The sequence below is a fragment of the Corvus hawaiiensis genome, chromosome 4 (genome assembly GCF_020740725.1).
Source record: "Corvus hawaiiensis isolate bCorHaw1 chromosome 4, bCorHaw1.pri.cur, whole genome shotgun sequence".
NCBI classification, from domain to species: domain Eukaryota; kingdom Metazoa; phylum Chordata; class Aves; order Passeriformes; family Corvidae; genus Corvus; species Corvus hawaiiensis.
Window position 1 is genome coordinate 34,062,621 of NC_063216.1, and position 21,489 is coordinate 34,084,109.

The following is a 21,489-nucleotide window of genomic DNA, read 5'->3' on the forward strand; positions in this document are numbered from 1 at the left end:
CTGTGGTTTTCATTTCCTATTTACTGTTAAAATAAGGCTTTGTGCTCTACAACTTGTCATCGTGGCCTTGGCTTGAATCAAACATAATTTATAAGGTCCTTTGGGTCTCTCAGAAGGGAAAGCTAGGGCCCCTCCTCACTTTCAGTTTCCCCAGGGAATGGCCAGCATGTGTCCATAGGAGCTCATCCCAGGCCTTGGTGTAGGCACTTCTCAGATGAAATGTCTGGCTGTTTCTAACCATGTGCGCAAAACTAAGGTCCAGTAGGGATTACTGAGTTTATCTGAAACACAAATAAGGAGCCCTGAGCTCCATGTGCAGCTGGAGGTGGAAAGACTTGACTATCTCAGTGCAGACAGTACCTGACCAACTACTTGAACTAAAGCCCAGCCCTGGATTTGGGCAGTCAGCCTCCCTGAAGGTTCACAGACTAACACAGGGTCCCTGTCTAGCAGCAGCCTTCTCCTCTGTTAGTGCTGGCCATCCACAGCAGTTCATTCCAGGGGTATCCTTGCACTCTTCAGATGGCTGTTGGGCTCCTGTGCTTCTTGCCAATCAGCAGATCAAAATAATTTTTTCTGTGACTTAATGAATCAGCTGTTTTGCAGCAGCTACAGCTGGAGCTGCAAATACCATCCCCACCATCTTCTTCCTGAGCCTCAGGCAAATGCTGCAGCTGAGTGCTGTGGCCATCATGGCTTACTTAATAACTTTTGTATTTACCACATCTCTATAAAACTTTGAGAATTTTACTCTGCCTATACTCAGGAGAGAGTGGACACAGTGCTGCCTTTCTGCGATTACATATGGCGAGGTCATGCGCAGAGGTATGTCCTTGCTTGAGGACACATGGATAATTGGCAGGAGAACTGGAAATAGAGCCTTTAGGTTCAGAGTGCCTTGCTTTCTGAGTGAGAAGTAGCTCATTAGGACAAAAGGATAAACCTATATCCACCTCACTGAGAGAGACCCAAACAGTCTTGGTTTTCCCAGAGTCTGTGTTCCAGCCCTTTCCTGGCTGGTCACTGACTGGTCTGCACTCTCTTCCTGCAACTCTGAGAGCTCTGTTACCTGTGCTCTCCAGGGTCCAGCATTTATTTCTCTTTCCTTCACACAAATATGTGTGTGCTTGCTGCAGCAGACGCTGCCGTGTAGGTTCCGACTGTGCTGCCAAGGACTGGAAGAGGGTACAAGTAAGTAGGCCTCTCGTTAAAAGTGCCCGGTAATGCCCGTATTTTCTTGATCTGTTTGAAAAGCTTCAGGATGATGTGAGGAGATGTTCCCCCAATGTCTCTTCCATGTGTGCACATTTAGCAATGAAAGCTGTGCATTGGGAAGACCTACCTGGAACAGAGTGTTTGGTCCCTGCAGCCTGGCAGGACTCAGAGGAGCAACAGGACTGAGGCTGCTCCAAAAGTGAATGCTAGACAGCAGTGGGCTGGGGGTCAGCAATAATCCACTGGGGGTCTGCAAGACAAAAAGCACCCCATCATGCACAGCTCAGAGTTAACAGCTCCATGCAGCACTCTCCACCCCTAAAGCCTTACACATCATCTACCCGCTCTGTTTCCCAGTGAATTCAGACATACAGCATGGTCAGCAGCAGCTGCCCATCCAGCCCTGCATCCTGGCCCCACAGTGGTCAGTACTGGATACTTGCACATTTAATATTCTTTCATATGTAAATTGATTTAATTTCTATTTGCTTAACAAGATGCACAGTTACTGTTTATTTGAACCACACTCATGCATTGTAACATACAGAATAATACCATGGTGCCTGCCACCATCACCTAGTCTCCTTCAGAATCAGTTTTTGCCTTTTGAAGGGCAGCAATTCCTTGACCTGACTGCAGCTTTTGAAGCATTACTGCAATCATGTGTGGAGCTGAAAGAATCACTGCTGGCCTTGGACGTTTAGTCCCCTGATGGCACCTCTTCATAATGGAAGAGGCTTCAAGAAGCATGCTTCAAGAATGCATGGGCTGAGCAGGGAGAGGCAGGTGTATGGGCTGGGTGCCCAGGGGGACACAGAGAGCACAGCTAGTTGTTTGAAAAGAACCAAAATGGCAAGAACTTAGAATCCAAGGCTTTTCCCAACTCAGAGGTGCCTCCTTCCAGTGCCATGATGCACAAGAATTGCTGGGATTGCCCTCAGCATTCTTAAAGCACAACTGGAGGGGAGGTAAGAGTTGGAACACATGCAAATCTTCATTTCAATGAAGAATTACGTGAATTATTCTGTATTCAGAATAACTTTCATCATGCCAAAAAAGAACATGTGACAGTTTTGAAAAAAGTATATGGCATAATGAGTTAATCTCACCAGTAATCTTGATGCCAATTATCAAAATCAGTCCTATTTAGTAAAGCACTTAATGGAATTTGAGTACACACTTAGCAAGCAAACATGTGCTTTGCTGCGTAGAACAACTGCCTCGGTGCTCTGCTGAACTGGGCCATCCTTTTGTCCAGAGTTTAAAATATGTAAAGAGAAGATAGAAGATAGAGAGTATCTGCATCTCCCTGTAGTAACAGCAGGTCATGTATTCTGGTGCTCCCCACTGGGCCAGAACTACAAATTCCCACGTAGGGCAGTCGCAGCCAGGGTCTCCCTTACCAGCTGCTGACTCCAGGGCCCATGACACCCCGCTGCCTGCCAGCCCCGGCAGAGAGCAGGCTCACACAGGCACTGCCACAGCTCACGTGCATTTCGAGTATCACAGACTTCATTCGCCAAGCAGTGCCTGAGGCATCAGCTGCGGTGTTTGGGGCTCTGTGCAGATACACAGAACACAGACCTGCTGTGACATGCTTGCACTGCAGTTCACAACAAGGTCAAACAGTTTGGCACCAGCAGAAGAGATGGGAAAGACAAGGAGCAGCAAACATTAAAGTTATCCTGGTGATTCTGAAAGGCTGTTTAATACAAAGACCTTGGCTGCTCTTGAATGGTTTTGCTAAGGAATCTCAGAAGAAGTGAGGTTTGTGGAGAAATGTGCAGGGAAAGGACCCTGCCACCTTCCTTGTGCTGAAGAAGGTGGATCAGAAACATGAAACCCCATGGAAGAAACCACAGTTATGTCCCAAGGAGTAATAAACCCATGGTATCACTGGGAAAGCAAAAGGTGTTGATGCAGTAAATCAGCAGGTCACAGGAGTACCAGTCAGGGCTGGGATATATCTGCATGACAACAAAAGGAGCAAAGAGTGGATGGAGGCCTGGCAGGGAGAAGACCTCAGTCTTGATGTCAGTAAGTGACAGCTCTTGTCAAAAAAAAACAAAAAAAACCCCAAAAAAAAAAAAAAACAACCCAAACCACTTGACAAGCAGGCACTTGTCAAAAGTCCTTTACAAAACACTCTCTTCCCAGGACCATGTTGCTTTCATGGAGAAAGAAATCAGCAGCACCAGTGAGAGCCCCTTTCCTGTGCTGCATTTCAAGCTGATGTTCCATTGGCAGGCGGCTACCGATGGAGATTTTTGAGGCTGACAACACACTGAATTAGGTCAGGATAAATACTCAGATCTACTTACAGAAGAGCCTACTAACCTTAAAACCAAAGATGTAATCAGCAAGACCCAACAACACTCAACTAAGGACACAGTACTGTGCCAGCTGTACTAAGAACTCCAGTGAGCAGCCTCCATTCTTTATTTTTTCTTTAAGAAGCTGCAGATATCCAGAAATGAAAGTGCAGTTCTTGAGGGGGTCTTTTGAAAATAATGAGGAAAATTTGGAGGTGTTTATTCCTATCTAGATACAGCCAGAGCAAGTCTTCAGAGACCTGAAACTGAGCTGCCCTCCGTTCATCTCTGCTAGCATGACTAACAACAGTGCTAAGCAAAAGCTCACGTCCTTTGATGAGCAGAGCACTAACATCTGCAAGTTCTGCCAGAACCAAGAGCCAGCCAAAGCAAGCCTCCAAATCTGTTTAATATTTAGTGTAAAAAGAGCACAGGGCCTCCCAGGCTTGTTCTCAGTGTTGCCATCAGCCAAGCATCAAAACCACCAGAGGAAACCTAAGTGTAAACAACACCACAGGACAGGCTATCCCTAAATTACATGCGTAAATTGATGTGTCACTTCATTTTCTGCCTGCATGCAGCTGTACATCTGGTCTTAGATGTGGAACCCATTGGGAAGTTCCTACTTTAAAAATGTCATTATAATCTAAGCACAGGAACAGTTTAAACAGAAATCATTCATTGCACAGGATTATGTTAAGCAATGATGCTCATGGCTCCTGACTTCCATGACAATGTGTGTAAGCACAATCTTGTCACTTCTAGCTGTTAGATAACAGGAAGTGCTGTCACACATACATTTCTGTTCTGAAATTGATTGTGTGTATCATGTGGCCTTTCACAGCATTCCACCTGACAGTATTCCTCATGACCAGCAGGTACAGTGGAAAGCCATTTGAAATACCCTCTCAGGCAGCAGGACCTTCTCAGAACCTACATCACTCCTGCAGCAGACATTCTGTTCTGCACCTGCCCATGGCAGCAGGTGTTTCACACTGGGATCTGATAAATCAGAGACCATTTGAGATATGATGCATGTTCTTCCTTGGATAATGGGATGAACAGCAGATTTCCAGTCTAAATTATGGTTTTAGTTATTCTGCATTGTGATATTACAGTTATCTGAATACAGCTGTTATGTAATTTTCAGTTTATATTCACTAGGACAAGCGTTTAGGATGCAGGGTGCTTCTTATCCACACTAGAAAAAGGAGGCTAAAGGAGAGGATAAAAGCTATGTTGCTGTATAGCCAAAAGTTTAAATAATTAGACCCAGAAACTATCCTACACAGATGCCATATGCCTCTTCTGTGATAGGACAACCTATCACAGAAAAAGGTTTGTGATGGCTTTAAGTTGGGTAACACTCATCCCAGCCTTAGCTATCCTTCCTGCTAAAGGAGTGCCACAATCCTCAACATAATTCCCTTCTACATCTTTCAGGGCAGTAAGTACACCAGTTTATAGATGAATGGGAAAGTTAAATATTCAAAGAAATAATTACAAAATGAGGAAACAAATCTCTGTTCATCCTGTGGTTTGGGGCAGCAGCAGATTAAAGTGGGTTTGAAACAACTCACACCGTTATTGTGTCTGGTTGGCATCTGATGTGATTTGCTCCCAACAAACAAAATACTGTGGTTATACCACAGTTAGAGGTTATACGTTTGTCAATGCATCTCAGTTTTGGTTTGCCACACTTCTGTTCTTCCTGTCAAACATAACTTCACTTAAAGGCTTTATGATGTCAAAAATGTCAAAAATGACAGGTGTCAGCCCACAACTCCTCTTTCTTGGTGACACACTTTTGTATCTCAGTGGCTTACAGGTGTGCCTGAGCTGCACAAACTCGCTGTGCAGCCAGCTGAAAAGCTCAGAAGAGCAAGTGCTGTGCTGGCTGAGAGCACTTGCCAACATTCATTTCTGCCAGGCCTTTGTGCCATGCAGGCACACAATGCTGCCTGCATCAAACACCTCCAACAACTTCCAACAGGGAAGAGGTGACAGGATTCTGGATACCATGTGTGTCCTAGACAGTCTGAAGTGAGTGGGAGCTTGTAATACACCTTTGTACATATTTATTTACTGTCCGGTTTGCTACATTCAATGCTAGTATTTGCATCAACTGCTATTTCAAGGCTGGGGATCTTGGGGGATATTCCACATTGGGATGATTTTACTCTTGGACTTTTTTTTGTCTAATTCTGAGGTGGTATTGTGAGACAAAACTCACCAATGAACATACATAGTCATATCTATATGATTTTCCTCTTCTGCTCTGAACTCCTAGGGTTTTTTTCACAGACTTGCTTGAAAATGAGAACTTGCTGTTGACATTACCACAAATATGTTATTAAAAAGAACAAAATAACCTTCTGGTTATTCACTAGGTCTGTGCTGAAGGGAAGCTCTGGCAAGTACTCTGTGGATCTGTACAACTTTGGAAATTGAAACTGACTTCAGAGCCTGTCTTAGGAATCACTTAATTTGCTCTGCATTCAAAAATTAACAAAAAGGTCACACTGTTTGAATGGATGCAACATCTAGTAGAGAAATCCCACATGCTCAAGTTGTGACCTACAAAACCCCTGTGGTTTTCTTTTTTGCTTTTTCCTGCTTGTTTTGTAGATCTGGAGGCTGGTTTGAACTGATAAACAATTCACTAATGGCTGCCCATCTCCTTATCCTTCCAGGCAGTCTGCAAACAGCTACGGCTTTTCCCACACTCAATTAGGAACAAACCCCAGGAGAAACCTACTTTCCACCCCTTGTTCAGAGCACTGCTGTGTTTCCCTCTTTCCCATGTGTTGGGGTTTTGTTCCCATCAGGTGGTGACAGACCCATAGATCTAACACTCTTGGCCACAAGGAGGGAATACCTGGAGACAGGCAGGTCTTACCTGTGCAGTGAAGAAAGCTGGAGTCAGGGATCCTGAAGGAAGCGCAGGGCTGTTGAGGGCGATGGAACCGATGTCAGTGCTGGAGAGAATCATAGGTGGGGCAGAGATTTCCAAGCCTTTGGGTTTTTTAGCCTTTGGGGGAAGAGATGGGGATTTGGCCTTGGAGCCTGAGGAGAGGTTCAGAGGCTCAAGGGAATCTGAGTCGTGGCAACTGGACTCAAGGAAGAAGCTCCTGTGTTCTGTAGGGAGGGGTGAGGTGGGAGACAGAGATGGTGACCTGGAGGAGGATGATGATGGAGATGAAATGCTGGCACTGTTGGGTAGCATTAAGGAAGATATTTTAGCTGATACTGAAGAGTTGAGGAAAGCAGAGGCAGCTGCTGTTTCAGAAGTAGAAGGCAACGACACCATGGGCCTTGTAACTTGTTTGTCTGTTTTGTTTGTCACAAATCTGATAACAGTCCGGACTTCTTCAACTGGTGTGTTTCCTTCTGACTTCTCCTCCAGTTTTTCTGTTTTGATTGTCTTGTAAGGGTCCGGCTGGTTCTGTAGAGAGTTGATAGTGAAAGAGGAGTACAGGCCAGAGTGGATATATTCATTACGGCTTGTGCTTTTCAGTGCTGACAAGCTGTGCTTGTGCTGATCCCTGCTCTCCGAAGGCATCTTACAGTCGCTGTCCTGCAGCAAAAGGCTCTCTCTGCTGATTTCCACAGCATGTGGATCCATTTTTAAAATCTCAGGAAAGGAGACAAACTTGTATACAAATTTTTGTCCGATTACTTTCTTTATGATGTTCTGCAAATACAAAGAAGGTGCTAGAAAGATCAGCATTTCAGAGGCAACCAGTACTGTAAACACAAGGGCAGGAGGCAGTGCTCCCTTGTCAAGCTAAGCAGGTCATTTTGCAGGGCTCCAAATGCTGATCACCCTTGACTTACTCCAGTACCTCTTTCTGCTCAGCCAGGGAGTCCACTCCCAGCTCCTCATGGTTTCCAACAAAATCACCATCATTAGGTGACAAAGACCTACTGGTGGCCTGTTTTACTTCTGCTTCCTCTGAAGCAGCTTGGGAATATTTTCTTTCCAGTAAAAGCAATTCTGCTGCCTTTGTGGATTCAAGCCATGCCACCACTTGCATTCTGCAATAAAGGCAAACTCTTTCATTTATGCCTCCTAAAACTGACACCAACTGCCCTGAGGATGAAGTACTCTCAGAATGTCTGCAAGGGACAAAACCACCTCAGCCTCCTGGCCCCAGTTATTTACCCTCTGTTCCTTACCACATAAGGAAAGGATTGAGCTAAACTGACAGTGACTGTCTTTCTGTCAATGATCATGAACTTATGTCTGCAAAAATGCAACCCCTTGCATGTGCTGGAAAAGTACTTATGTCCTGTGGTATCCCCTGCACTACCTCCAGGCCTGCATTAGGCTCCGGATGCTCACTGGTGCAGGCAGAAGGTTTTCATCAGTCTAAGCTAACTACGGAAATTAATTACTGAAAAAATCCCAAACTTTTTAAAGGTTTGTAGAGCCATGTATTTTTTTCTTAAAGTGTCCCTTTGTGGAAAGAACTGATTCCTTTTGAGACTTTTTATGAGCATCCTTTTTCTAGTCCTAGCTCTCCTCCTGCAAACCCAGGCTGGCTGCCTGCTCTAACACAAAGCCCGACATCCCCAAGGATATGTGAGCATATCCTTGTGTGCCACAAAGGCACTTTATGGCACAGGCCTGGCCTAGGGACTGGAATATTTACCACCCTAAGCCAAGATTTCCATGCTAATTTCTCTCTCCTTGAAGCCTCTGGTGGAGAGTTTAAATTGCCTCTGAAAAACCCTTTCCAAGAGGCTTCCCTTTAGTCCAGCACATCTGCTGCACCTCCAGCTGCTATTCTGCAGACATCTGCTTTGCTGTACATATGGGAGTGTAAATATTTACAAATTTCCTAAAAATCTAATTGGTTTTTCGTTCTACCACAGCTTCTGACACCAATAGTGGAAACATTTGTTAAACTAAATGAAAATTTTAAAAAAATTAAGGAAAAGGAAAAGAAACATCATCTCTCTCTATGTATGGACAATATGTAGGGCTGGGTGCTTGTAGTGCCTGCACTACACCTTGTTCAGTCACAAAAGCAAGGATCCTTTTGTGAAAGAATCTGCACTTGGGTATCAGAACCTCTTCTGTCTTTCAGCTGAGCTACTGCACTCTGTAATTCATCTGTTTGAATGTCCTGGCATTTCATTCAGGCACCTTCTTGAATACAAAACTAACCCTACAAAGAACCCTGGGATGCAGCTTTGCATCACAGGTCAGGAGCTGTGTCACAAATAGAAGATGTTGTTTCCCAAATTGATAACGGGGATCTGTAGCAAAGAGAAGAATTAAATTCAGCAAGCTCAGACTAAAGGCACAAAAAAGCTGCCCTCTTCCATGCTGAACTGTACACACATCTACCCACCTAGCAGATGCTGCAGTGTCTTTTTTTGCCCTCCAAAGGTTCAGGACAAATAGTTAGCCCACAGAATCTCAATCTGCATGATCTTTAATTCCCATGGCTTTGGGCTTGGCCTAGATTTTTTTTCACTGCTAATTAGATGCAACATTGGATGAATGCACTTCTTCTGCACTCTCAGTATTGCATTCTTTTTCCAAAAAGCAAAACCTCCAAACTACTCACAAATGAAAAAAAACATCCCAACCAGATTTTTGTTTTCTTTCTTTAATATATATATACTAATTTAAAATAATGCCTCCCCTCTGCTCCTGGCAGCTTTGAGTTATTGTAACATCAAGCACTAGCAACTGAGATCCTCCTTGGAAAATGTGACTCTCAGCAGAACAAGATTAACTGTATTTAAGGGTTGCACTTTAACACTGACGCAGGCTTGAAATGGGGGAACATTGCTATAAAAAGCAACTGAACAGGCTGGTGAGTTTATACTTCCTTTGTTATTATTAAATATAGTTATATTTTAAGAACATTGCAGTGCTGCTCCTCCGACTCTGCCAGCCTGCAGCAAAGGCCCACTTAGCGATGGCTGGAGATGAAAAGATTCAAGTGCAGATCCCTCAAGCACTTTTCAGGTTTCTCTTAAATGTGTAGCCTGAGGAAATCTCCACCAGCATGCAAGAGAAAATAAGGACACAAATTAATTAAGTGCCTTGGAAAGGCACCGACTTTTCTATATTTTGACAAATAATTGAAGGTAAAAAGCAGCGTATTTTTACCATCACATCAGTGATCTGTCAGAATCATTCTGAGCTATGATAGCTCAAACAGAAGACAGTGACGGGCACCACAACAAGCAGTTTGAAAGGGCAAAGAATGCATCTGCAGGAAGACTAGACCACTTGCTTGGTAGCAGGACAGTAAGTGTATGTGAACATTTAGCCCTATTTTATTGCTGTTGTTTGAATTTCCTAGGTAAATTCCCTCACGAACAGGCTTGCAATGAGTGCTAGTGGCTGCTGGCCAGGGCTGCAGGGAGCCAACAAAGGACTGCTGGGTCCATGCAGCTGCTGCAGAGAAGAAATGAGCAACTAGGACAAGAGCAGGGGCTCCAGTCCAACAGCTTAAAAAAAAAAAAAATCTTATCAATAGACAGCACTCTGGCACTGGGAGAGAGGGCAGGCAGTAGGGAATGCCCCTCTTCTGTTGGCTTCTTGACTCACTTGAACACTTTACACTTTCCCTCCTCTGCCCCCAGTGTACAAAACAGTGACTACAGCAAACGCGACCACCCCACCCTGTTGAGAAGTGCTTAGAAAGCTGCTGATACGAGCTGGGCAGAGCACTGCCTGCTGCCTGCTCCAGCACATCAGCCATGTTAGGGAGCTCAGGCTTATTCACACCCCAGCACTTCAGGAACTCGCTTTATGAACCCTCCAAAACCAGCCTCACCCGAGAGCTCTGAATCACCAGCTGCAGGGATGGGTCTCCTCTGCCCCTGTCCTTCTCCACAGAGCAGCTGGCTGAGCTGGATGCCAAAGGCTCGGTGGACTGGTTCCCCTGCAGCTTAAACTAGACTATACTACAGCAGGGTCGTGTCAACTATGCATATGCACTACTGAAATCTATCATGTGTTTGTGTTTTATTTTCATCAGCTCTGACTCCTACTCCCTGTTTGAGCCATTTAGAGCAAATGTGTAACTATACTACCAGCGTGACTGAAGGACTTTAGTGGCTTGGCCCAAACCTGTTAGCTAGCAAGTTTGCTGGCTGCAGGAGCCACTTGGGAGACTGAGCTGAGAAGAGGGATCCACTTCCTAGTTGAACTTCAAACTAATGAGGGACCTCAGGAGCAGGAAGACCATTTTCCCCTCCTCCCGGGAAGTGACCTATAATTAGGATGCCTGAGATCACAAAATTTATGACAGAGCAGGATGAACTTGTCTGTAGGTACTAAGCATCCCTGGTCAGGAAAGAAGAAAGATCAGAGCTGTAGCTGCTGCTCTTAAGTCCCACTTGGACGTGTTGGAAGTTCCCTGGCTCCAAGAGTCCTGAGGGGTGCAACACGTGTTAAAACACAGGCTACGAATTCCTCACAGAACTGTACCCAGGCTGCTTCCAGCTATTGGGACCCCTACCCAGACAGAGGGCTGCTCACACTCCAGTGTCTGAAGTACGTATGCTGGCAGGAGGTACCTGTGGCAGGATAGTTTGCTCTGAAAAATGGGGGTGTGTCCACATCAGCATGTGCAGGCAGGCAGATTCTGCTAACATCACAGATTATGGAGGTATGCTTATTATACTGGGTGTGTAGAAGCCACATTTTGTAAAATTTTTGATGCAGGCACAGGTGCTACTACACTGTGCACCTCTACTGACCTTTGGAAGACCAAGGTTCTCATTTAGCTGGATTGCAGTCTTTCCTCACTCACCTCCACTCATCTGGAAGACAAAGGTTATTTCTCTGGCTGGCACCTATGACCAGGTTCTCTGCTCTCTCTACTGCAGTTCACTGGACATCCCTTTCCTCTCACATCAAACATGAAATATTTTATGTCTCTTTTTGAGGCAGGTGTTCTTGGTTTTTCTCCTCTACCCATCACCTCTTACTGAGTATCAAATTCTTTACTCCCATCTTTCCATACGGATATCACTATATAACCATTTATGCCAGTTCAGCCAAGCACTTTCTTGACTTCCACAAATCACTTTTGGATGAAGCTCCTCCCAGTTTTCTATAAAGGTACTTTCTAATGCTCCTTAAAGTATTTCCTTGTAACACCTCTTACCTGCACCACTACAAAATGTCTGGTTGGTACTCCAGCACAATCGCACTGCTATTGTTTCATTGTAGGATTCTATTTCCCCTGAGGTATCTTAAGAGAAGACCTTGCCAAAAGCAAAATAATAGTTTTCATTATCACTTTATGCCCTGAAGGTCTGTAAGCACCCAAGCAAAGGACCCTTGCCCAAAACAATTCTTCCATGCTGCCACCTACACTTGGACATTAAAAGCAGGAACCAGTAACCAGGTTACCAGGTTTGACCTGTTATGGGAGGGGAGTGAATGCGCTGGAACCTCTGAATCCTGAGAGCACCTGAGAAGCCCTGTCCCCCACACTGCAATAAGCACAAAGCAGCCCATATTATTTTAGTACCACTGCCAAGCCATCTAAACAAGTGGGCAGCCATTAACTGAACCTAAAACTGAAACAGACTGAATAGCACTCACTGAGTAAAGCCTGGGCTCACATACTGTTCAGAGAAGATGCAAAAAATACTGAATAGCTGCTCATTACAACAGAATGTGACTGTGTAATTAAAGATGCAGCATAACTCATGCAAACATTAGGGTTATCCAGGGAACTTTGACTCTTGTATTTCCTAACTTCTGAGGACTTGACTTCCACAATTGCTACATCCTATTAATGTCAGGATCTGCATGTAATTTCCTGGATTCACTCTCCTTTCCTCAAAAATAAAAACCCTCATGGGAAAACTCACTAGCTTCTCTCTTGTGGTGTCATCTTGAAATATTCACAGGGACTTTAAGTAGTCTTGAAACCCCTGGTGACTTCCAAAAGATATGTTCCATTACAGCTACCAGAAAAACAAAATAACTGGGCAACTTGAGGAAAAAAAGGAAACTTATTAACCCTACTTTTAAAGGTATTTTACTTCAAGCTGAAGTGCTCTGTGTGGGAATAGTGCCAAAGCATTTCCTTGCCTGAAATCATTACAAGAGATTTCAGACCGGCAGAAGTGTGTGACAGGATGGACACAAGCTGTAGGTAGAGTGCAGGATGCCTTTCCTCAGTGCTATCTGTGCTGCTGCTCTGTTGAGGCAATAGGGGAAATGCATTAAATAAAAATAAGAGTGGAGGGGGAGGGGGAGGAATTTGGGGAACAAATGAAACAGGAAATGGGGTCTTCAGATTATCTACAAACCTTTAGCATCTATAATCATGGTAGCAAATTACAATCAAGACATGCCATACTCTACATTTCCTGGGGTGCTTTTTATGTGAATTTAACATAAATCTAGCCATCAGCCTCAGCAGCACATCATGCTCGCTTTCAAAGCCAAGCTAAGGAACTTGTCCTAATTGTGTTATTTTTCTCCAGTACTGGAATTAATTTACTTTTAAGTTCAGATGAATCAGATGATGAATTTTAACAAGTTAGTGTTTCCCCCAAGCAAAAGGCAGAGCTCATAAACCCCCATTTATCCAGCAATCAGGTTTTATTTCTCCATGGTGAATAATTTCAAAGATAGACCATGAAACATTAGTTCAGTGTCAGCTGTATGCAGTAAGAGCAGAGGCCAGTCCAAGAAAGGAAGGTCCAGCCCATGTGCTACCATAATTTCTAAAAAATCACTGACCCCTGTCTCAAACTCATATGCTGCCAGATCACTTAGGTTATAGGTAGAGAAATTCCTGTCATTAATTCCACAATGCAAATGAAGTCTTGTCCAGAGTTCTGCCTCATCTTTCCTGCTGCCACTCCCCCATCTGCAGCTCAGTGTTTGTCCCATTTGTTCAGTGTGCATCCCATTTGCCCCAACACCCGCAGCTGCCAAGACATCCATCACTGCACACAAGTAGGGAGAGGACAAGGATCTTAGAAGGCTCCTTAAGGCTACCTCAGCTCTTTCACCTCCCCAGTCCTTCCCCCTTTGTTCTGCAGGAGGGAAGGAAGAGTGTTAAGGGGAGCCTTTCCTCCCCTTCTTGACTTCTTCCTTTCTGTGCTATGCAGTATAGACTGAACTGAAGGCAGAGAAAGCATTTAGGACTGAACCCACTGCCAGTCTACAAGGATTCACTATCTGCTATCTTATGCCATTATCTCTCACACTTTAAAACCTGCAGCAGGTTGCTCTGTCCCTTTGCACTCTCCCAATAATCCACGTTTCTCCACTGTCTGGGAACCTACAGGACACAAAACACTATACTCACAGAGTGAGAAGCTCCCACTCTTTTCTTCTAAAGGAGTTACTCTTTCAATTTAAATAGGAATAGCCACAGGTCTGAGTGGGGGTGCAAACCCTGATTGCAATACACGGTGAAGAAAGAACTTGCTCTTCTTTCCATCTAGGAGCTCCAACCTCCATTGGACTGCAGAACGCCTGAAAAAATGGCCAAAATCTTTGTGCCACACTTAGGTAAAACTGTCAGACAGAAGACCTTCTCTACAAAGAGCAAGCAGCCACCTCAGCCACAGCCCTGGTGAAGAAATTGTACAGCTACTCTGGCAAATGATACTTGAGACACAACAGATGACAAAGGGGTGTGTGTGTACTGAAGCAGGGGAACCGAAAACAGAACTGGGGTTAAAAAAAAAGGTTAAGGGATAAAAGAGAGTCTGAGGTAAGGAGCCATTATATTCCATTACATCAAAGAGATCAGAGAGATCTCAAAGCACAAGTGCTACAAACATCTTGTTCCTTGTTTTTAAGCAATGTCTGTTCTGTCATTAACTACATATTTGGGCTCTGCCTGGCTGTGCTGCTCATGCACCAGCAGGCACTCTGTCTCCATTGATCCCAGTCAAGTTTATAACCAGAGGAAGCTCAGCAAGCTTCCCCATGCTGAGCAGAAGCCTTTTTAGCACTTAGTGAAGGGGATTCATCACATCAACTGCTCGGAACAGCCACTGCACTGTCCTCGCCAAATCCTTTTGTGCCTTCTCAGTCAGGCCACCTTGGAAACATGTGAAGTGGGAAAATCTGACTTCTAGTGGACAAAACACTTAACAGCTCTAAATCTGAAACTAAAAAATTCTTTCAGGAGAAGGAGTCCTTGTGAGTCATGAAAAGTCTGATCATCAAATTGTTCATTGTTAATTTGCAGTGAATGTGTTTTTTGATCGTGGTGTTAGATTGACAGCATAGAACTCAGCCCCACTGTGCCCTGCGAGAATTACTGCACTACAAATAATACATGACAACAGTACTTTAAGGTCAGTCCAGAAAAAACATCTACTCTCTTCTGCCTTGTGCAGGCAGCAAACATGCCCTAACTGCTGAATACTGGCATTACTCACTGTATAATCCCATCTCACCCCCTTTTCTGAAAATCAAGATGAGAACAGGGTACTAAGCATGGCTGTGAAGTTTTCCTTTTTAATATATAAAATATGTAACAGTCTTTGTTATTAATATTTAATCTTAAAGAATATAGGAAATAGTAAAACCTAATAACTTGGAATTTAGATAGTTTATTGAAAAATATCAATTTAAAGAGAGCTAATCCTGAAAAGATTTAATATCGATTAGTAAAAACAATATAATATTCATCCAAAAAAGGGTGCAGAAACCATTTGGAAACTCCCTGAATTTACTGGAGTCTAAAATTGAGAAATGTGAATATGCAAGATTTGTGTTCTACAATATTTGTGTATTTGTGTCCTACGATCTTTTCCTTCTAGTATCTTGACTAGTTAGAGGAACTTTTGAATAGCTTCCACACAGAGGAGAAATATTAACTGGTATCATTTCTATTTTATTAGTCTGCATGAGAATAACAAAATTTACCTTGTCATAATAGTATCTGAGCGCTCGGCTCAGCTTGTCATAATTCATATTAGTTTTGTTTTTTCTGAGTCCCCACAGCTTAGCCACTTCTTCTGCCTTGAGTAGCTTGAATTCGCCATCATTAGACGTCCAGCAAATGAGGTGCTCGTGTTTCTGGTCTAGCAGCAACTGCAAAAGGAACTGCCACAGTGTGATTGCACTCTCCATACCTACAAGGGACAAAGGAGAGCAACAGTGTGAAAAACATTTGGGAGCAGGTGTTCCACCCAACGCTCATTTCAGTAATAAGCTCTGTGCAGGAGTCATCCTACATAATTGAGAAAAGGAAGCTACCACACCATTTACAACCAAACAAGCACAAGACCTACAGGTCTTCCACTGCTTTTTCAGTATTTTTCCCACTGCTGTTTTCTGAAGGACACACAAAATAGAGGAAGTATTTAGAAAAGCACTGCCCACATAGTTCACATTGTACGAGGTCACCACCAGTTGGCGTCTTCCATTCAGTGTAAGCAATCACTCTTCAAAGGAACACATAAGGGCGGGGAAAGGACTTATATAACTATCCACTGAAATGATATTAAAATCCTGCTGTTTACTGCTGTTTTTCCCAGGAGGATTATACTGGACTTGTTTGGATATGTCACTGTGAAAAAGGGGGGGGACGAGGGAAGACCAGAGCAATTGCCTTCGATTAGAGGACCAGAAGCCACATCCCTTCCCCCTCCCACCACCATACAGCCTTTGCCTATTTTGTTTTTTCCAGGACCTGAAATTACTCTTGCTGTTTCTGCCTGTCAATTCAAATAGTTCAAAAGATATTCTTTATTTTTTAGAAAAGCTGGAAGTTCAGTACACTTAAGCACAGTAAAGTATGTTTGTAATGATGTTTACCCTGAACTCTCTTTTCTTTCATTATCATACGTACTACTGAGAATTAGGAATATTTTTAACAGTGCCTGAGTCTCACATCTGAGGTTGTTTGAATTTTTTTTCTCTGCTAAAGGTTGTTTGAATATCTTTTTCCTCTGCTAACTGCCTGTGCTACTGAGCCCTCCCTAGAACAAACCATTTGTTCAGGCACTGCAATAAAAGGATAAACTAAAGGCTGGCTATATTCTAACTCAGCACAGGTATATACACAACTTAAAAATTGGGAGCATTATCACTGCTAAAAACTTATCATTTTCATGAAGATGCAGCTAAAGTTGACCTTTTAAACTACAGAATCAGAAAATGAAATTTTCACCACTTTCAAAAACATTCCAGCCTTATCATGTTAACACTGGATCAAATTATTTTTTTCTTGGCCTCTTCTTATTCTTAACTTGGGTATGTTATGTCACACAGATTTATTGCTGGTATTGATTAATTGACTATGGTGCTAATGGGGCTAATTATTACCTGACTTACCTCTCTGCATGAAACAATGGATATTTTTGTCTTTATCTAGACAAGCTCACGATTTTTAGCGCCCTTGTTCATTTTGTTTCCCAATATATTGTTGTTTGTGCCCTAACAGATGACACGGAGAGAAAGCCAGGCTTGCTGCCTGACGCTTCCCTGGATGTGCATACCACAAGAGGGCACAAGACTTCCAGCTATCCACGGCAGGGAACGAACGGAACAGCAGAAGGCTGCGGGAACAGCTGCCTCTTCAGGTCTGCCCCAGCATGAAGGAAATCACCGTGCATAAGGTTCACGAGTATAAAGAAAAATAAATTGCACGAGCTTCACTAGTGTAAAGCAACTTAATGCTACTAGAGAACACTGTCAACAGTTTTATGGAAAAACAGGGTTTGGAACTATGTTTTGGTCCAAATAATTTCTAAGTACACTGGCCAAACAAGGGTCGGCAGAATTAATGATGGTTCTACTATCTCTTCAAAATCTTAATTTCTCTAATTAACTGAGAGTCCCATCTGAATGACAAAGACAAAACCACTGATGCCCAGCTGAGTGATACCATAACGACGCAGCACTTTCAAAGGTCCATTTGAGGTTCCTAGGACTGTTAGGGATCCTGGAAACAGAACTGCCCATATGGATGGTTGAGCACTTTCAAAGGTTTGCATTTACTTCATTGCATTTTGATACAAATCCTTTCCCACACAGCATAAGGCAAGAAAAAAAATTCATAGCTAGAATTAAATATACCTGACAGTTACTCACTTTACAGCCTTTAAAAGTTCCTTTAAACTACATCCTCTGTGCAGGTATTAGCATCTTTAACAGATTATTTATCTATAACTTCATAGATAATAAAGTGTCCCTATTAATCTGGTATAATAAATATACAGATACACATCATATATATATATATATACACTTTCTAATACTTGTAAGTTTTGCAATTTACTTTGCTAAAAAGGCATATTTATATACAATCATATTCCTCTTAAATAATCCTATTTTCTGTATATCACACATTTTGCATCATACAACTCTTCCTAACAAGAAATCACAAACAGAACTTTTGTTGCTCTGGAAAATTTTAAGTAACTTGTAAATACCTTGCTTCAAAATTGTACTAAAATGTGTCCCATGCTACAAAGACCTGTAAGGAGAACTTCAGCTGAGGAAAGTAAAGATGGATGAGAATTGTAGAAGTACCAATACAAACTTCACCACCATTATCATCACCCAAAACAGTGTAATACCTCAGAGACACAATTCTCTCATCCAGATCTTAAACTACAAGATCAGCAATTGTGACTCTTCAGAGAGGTTAGGTGGAACTGAACTAAAAGTGAAGAACATTTTGCTGCAGCCTGCTCCATCCCCATTCACCTCTGCCCATGAACACTCACAGGGTAATCTCCAGCTAACTTTGTACTACACTTTCCATTATGAACCTGTTTTCTGATGCTTATCATCTGTAAAATGTAAACAGTTTTGGATTCCATTTTATCTAATGAGTGTGGTGTTCATGGCGACTCAGCCATAGGCATAATGTAAAATGCATGAACAGCACAAGCCTGGGCAAGAGAATCTGACAGGAATACTCACTCCACAAACGGTCTATGCCAGCGAGTAAGGAGAGGTGACTCCCATCAGGTTATTACATGAAAGGTTACTGCCACCTTTCTGGAAGTGGCTCAGTTATTCCAGCTGACATGCACGGATAATCTCTGGGGGTCACTTCAGGTGATGGATCCAGGGCAGATGGCTGTGCTGGGATTAGATTTAGGCAGCTCCTCACAACCCTGGCTTGCCTGACCATCAACTCTCCCAAGCGTGTGGCTCTGAACAGGCTTTATAAAGGACCTGTGTACCTCAGAATTCAGCGTCAATGTGCTCAGTTGGTACATGCATAAATCTTCTACTGGTATGACCCAAGTCTGCCCCTACAGAAATGAGATTAAAACAGCTCAATGCTGCATTGTGCTTCATCCCTCCATCTGCCACTGAGTTCCTGTATAAAGCTTCCCATATTGCTGGTACAGCAACTGTATGTATGATCCCTACATGAGGCAAATCATGCTAATTACCTTTTCAGCTGATCATTAATTGTATGGTCCTACTGTTCCAATCACCACACTTGAGGTGTTCAGGTCTGAGTTGCACTGAATATTCACAGCTGTAACTACCTATAACAGAACCCTTGTTCTAAGCATATATGGTTAAGTAAAATCTCAGATTCCTTGAATTTGGTAAACTGGTGTTAATCTCATTTCCATTCTGTAAAATGTGATTTGCAGGGGAATAGTTGTAGCAGGATGCTGTGCGTGGACTCCTCTCTGAGAAGGTGTTTGTAAAGCAAAGGGGTCCCTTCTGCACGCCATGACTCAGTGGGAAGGCTTCTCTAATAAACTTTGTCTGAAGCTCCCATTCTGCCCATGGCAAATTCCCATTCTGCCCACAACAACAGTTAAAAATTTAAGATCCTACAGTGACAAGATTTTTTAACTGATACAAAATATTTAATTTCCAAACAGGCCAATAGAAGTATTAACCTGCCTTTCTCTGTGGGAACCATCTGGGGTTCCACAAGGCAATAACTGTCCCCTTGGGAGGACAGAATGGCCACAGAGTTTACTAGGGCTTAAACTTGTGCCTCATTTGAGTGGTCAAGCAAGAGAATCGCGACAGATGTACTGGATTTATTACAGGACATGTAATTCAACCAAAAATCTGGTACCTGTATTAGAAGTCATAATAAATTATGACTGTGAGGCGTGGGAGATCTTCAAGAAAACATTATATTTCATTTATGTATTTTCTAATTCTTTTGAATTTCTACTGACTCAAAGGGAATTCAGTGCCTTGCCTTACTTTGACAGAAAGGGTTGTTAGGATGCGGTCACTTCCTACAGTGACCACATTTCATTCAACTCTTTATTAATATTACATAGTAATAAAAACTATGCCTCTTACTTCTGTTCTCAGTACAAGATTTGAATGCAGGGCAATAAATAATACATGGAACCACATACTGAATTACATGGATTAGCAGAAAAAATAGTTTTAAAAAAACCCTTATCAATGAGTGTTTAAAAAACACTCATCAATTGGACAAAATGAGAAACAGAACCTATTTTAGAAACGTATATCCTGTGTCATGGAGAGCCTTATCAAAATTCATATGGACAAAAGAGTCGATTTTTTTAATTCATTAACTCTGACATATCTGATTTTCCCATCTTACCATTTTTTAAATAATTATTCAATGCATTTGACAGTCAAAGATGCTTTCTAAGCCATGAAACAAAATTTGCTAGTTTGACCTGACCTAGATAGCCAAGTAATTTTACTTTGTGATCAGTTCCACTACCACTGATGCAAATAATCATGGGCATAGTTAGAAGGAATTTTACTTGGAAATGCTGTGTTAGACAGCAAAATCATATTTTGAAGACTGAGTTTTCTGAAAATCCATTTCTCTGGCAGCTGTGACATGGAACCACAGTAACACCATCTGCATTAGCAATTTACATTCCTTGCAATGTGCTTCCCCCATACAAACCCTTAGCAACTGCATGATCAGTGTGACGTAACATGCTCTCCACACACCAAATTTTAAGTTTAGGTCTGATGACAGAAGGTGGCAAATCAGAGTATCTGTGCTGATAATTCTGCTCCTATTTCAACCAAACTGAGGGACTAACAGAAATGCCTAAACTTGGAGCAGCAGCAGAGTCAACACCGTAAGATCTCCCTGAGGAGGATAATGGAAATGGACAGACATCCATAGGGCAAAGTGTCCCATCTGAGAGATGATGTTCCTGTAAAGGGGCTACCCAAATTTCTCACTTAGGCAAGGGACCTCCATGCCAAACACTCTCTCTCCCTTTAGCATTTGAAGACTGGCTTCAACCAGCATGAAAAAACACTATGAAAACATTATTCAAGTTACACTAGAAATAGTTAAGATGTGATAATATATGTGCTGATGAACTGCATAGGCTTTTTTTTTATTACCAAGAAAATACTTATGAAATTCCACGCGCTAAAATGGCAGTCAGTAAAGTGGCATTAAAATACAAAAATACAGTTATTAATCTGCTGGTCAAAATAAAACGAATAAGCAAGGCATCTTAAATCCAAGCAGGAGAAAACCAGGAGGCTCAGAGACAAATCTAGCTAAGTAAAATCTCAGTATCGGAAAGATTTATGACATGAACTGTGAAATAAGCAGGATAGTCCTTGAAGCATTAAGTTTTGTAGGACTCTTGGATAGGAAAACCCAAATGAAAAAGACAAAAAGCTGGAAAGCAGCTCTGTAGCAATTGAGGACTTCTGTAGAGCTCCTTAGCTTCCATACAACTATGTTACAGCTGTAACACAGCTCTGCTCTCCAAAGTAGTCCAGGTTTCCGACTTAGATTTTTTCTCCATGTTAGCTCCCCTAGAGCCTTTCTAAAATAGAGATAAACTGCTGATCCTGGACAATCAACATGAACAAGTTCTGAAGGCTAAAACTAGGAATCCCTCCAGGCACTAGGATCAAAACCAGTCCCTTTTGCTTCAGAGGTCTGCAGAGGAACAACATCTGGGAGCCTGAGCTATAAACCAGGTCATGGGACTTGGGGCAGAGGAGGGACAGCTGAGTGGGGACAAACTGGCTGGGATGCCC

At 42.7% G+C, this 21,489-nt stretch overlaps 1 protein-coding gene across 1 annotated transcript in view; it reads right to left on the reverse strand.

Annotated features, from left to right (window-relative positions):
- ELK3 (ETS transcription factor ELK3) overlaps positions 1 to 21,489 on the reverse strand; it is a 35,841-nt gene that overhangs the window by 2,894 nt on the left and 11,458 nt on the right. The window contains exons 2-4 of the mRNA XM_048302117.1: positions 15,415 to 15,623; positions 6,427 to 7,221; positions 1,343 to 1,465 (exon numbers count right to left, since the gene is read on the reverse strand). Coding sequence (XP_048158074.1) covers positions 1,343 to 1,465; positions 6,427 to 7,221; positions 15,415 to 15,621 — 1,125 coding nt within the window. The 5' untranslated portion in view covers positions 15,622 to 15,623. The remainder of the gene's footprint in view (positions 1 to 1,342; positions 1,466 to 6,426; positions 7,222 to 15,414; positions 15,624 to 21,489) is intronic.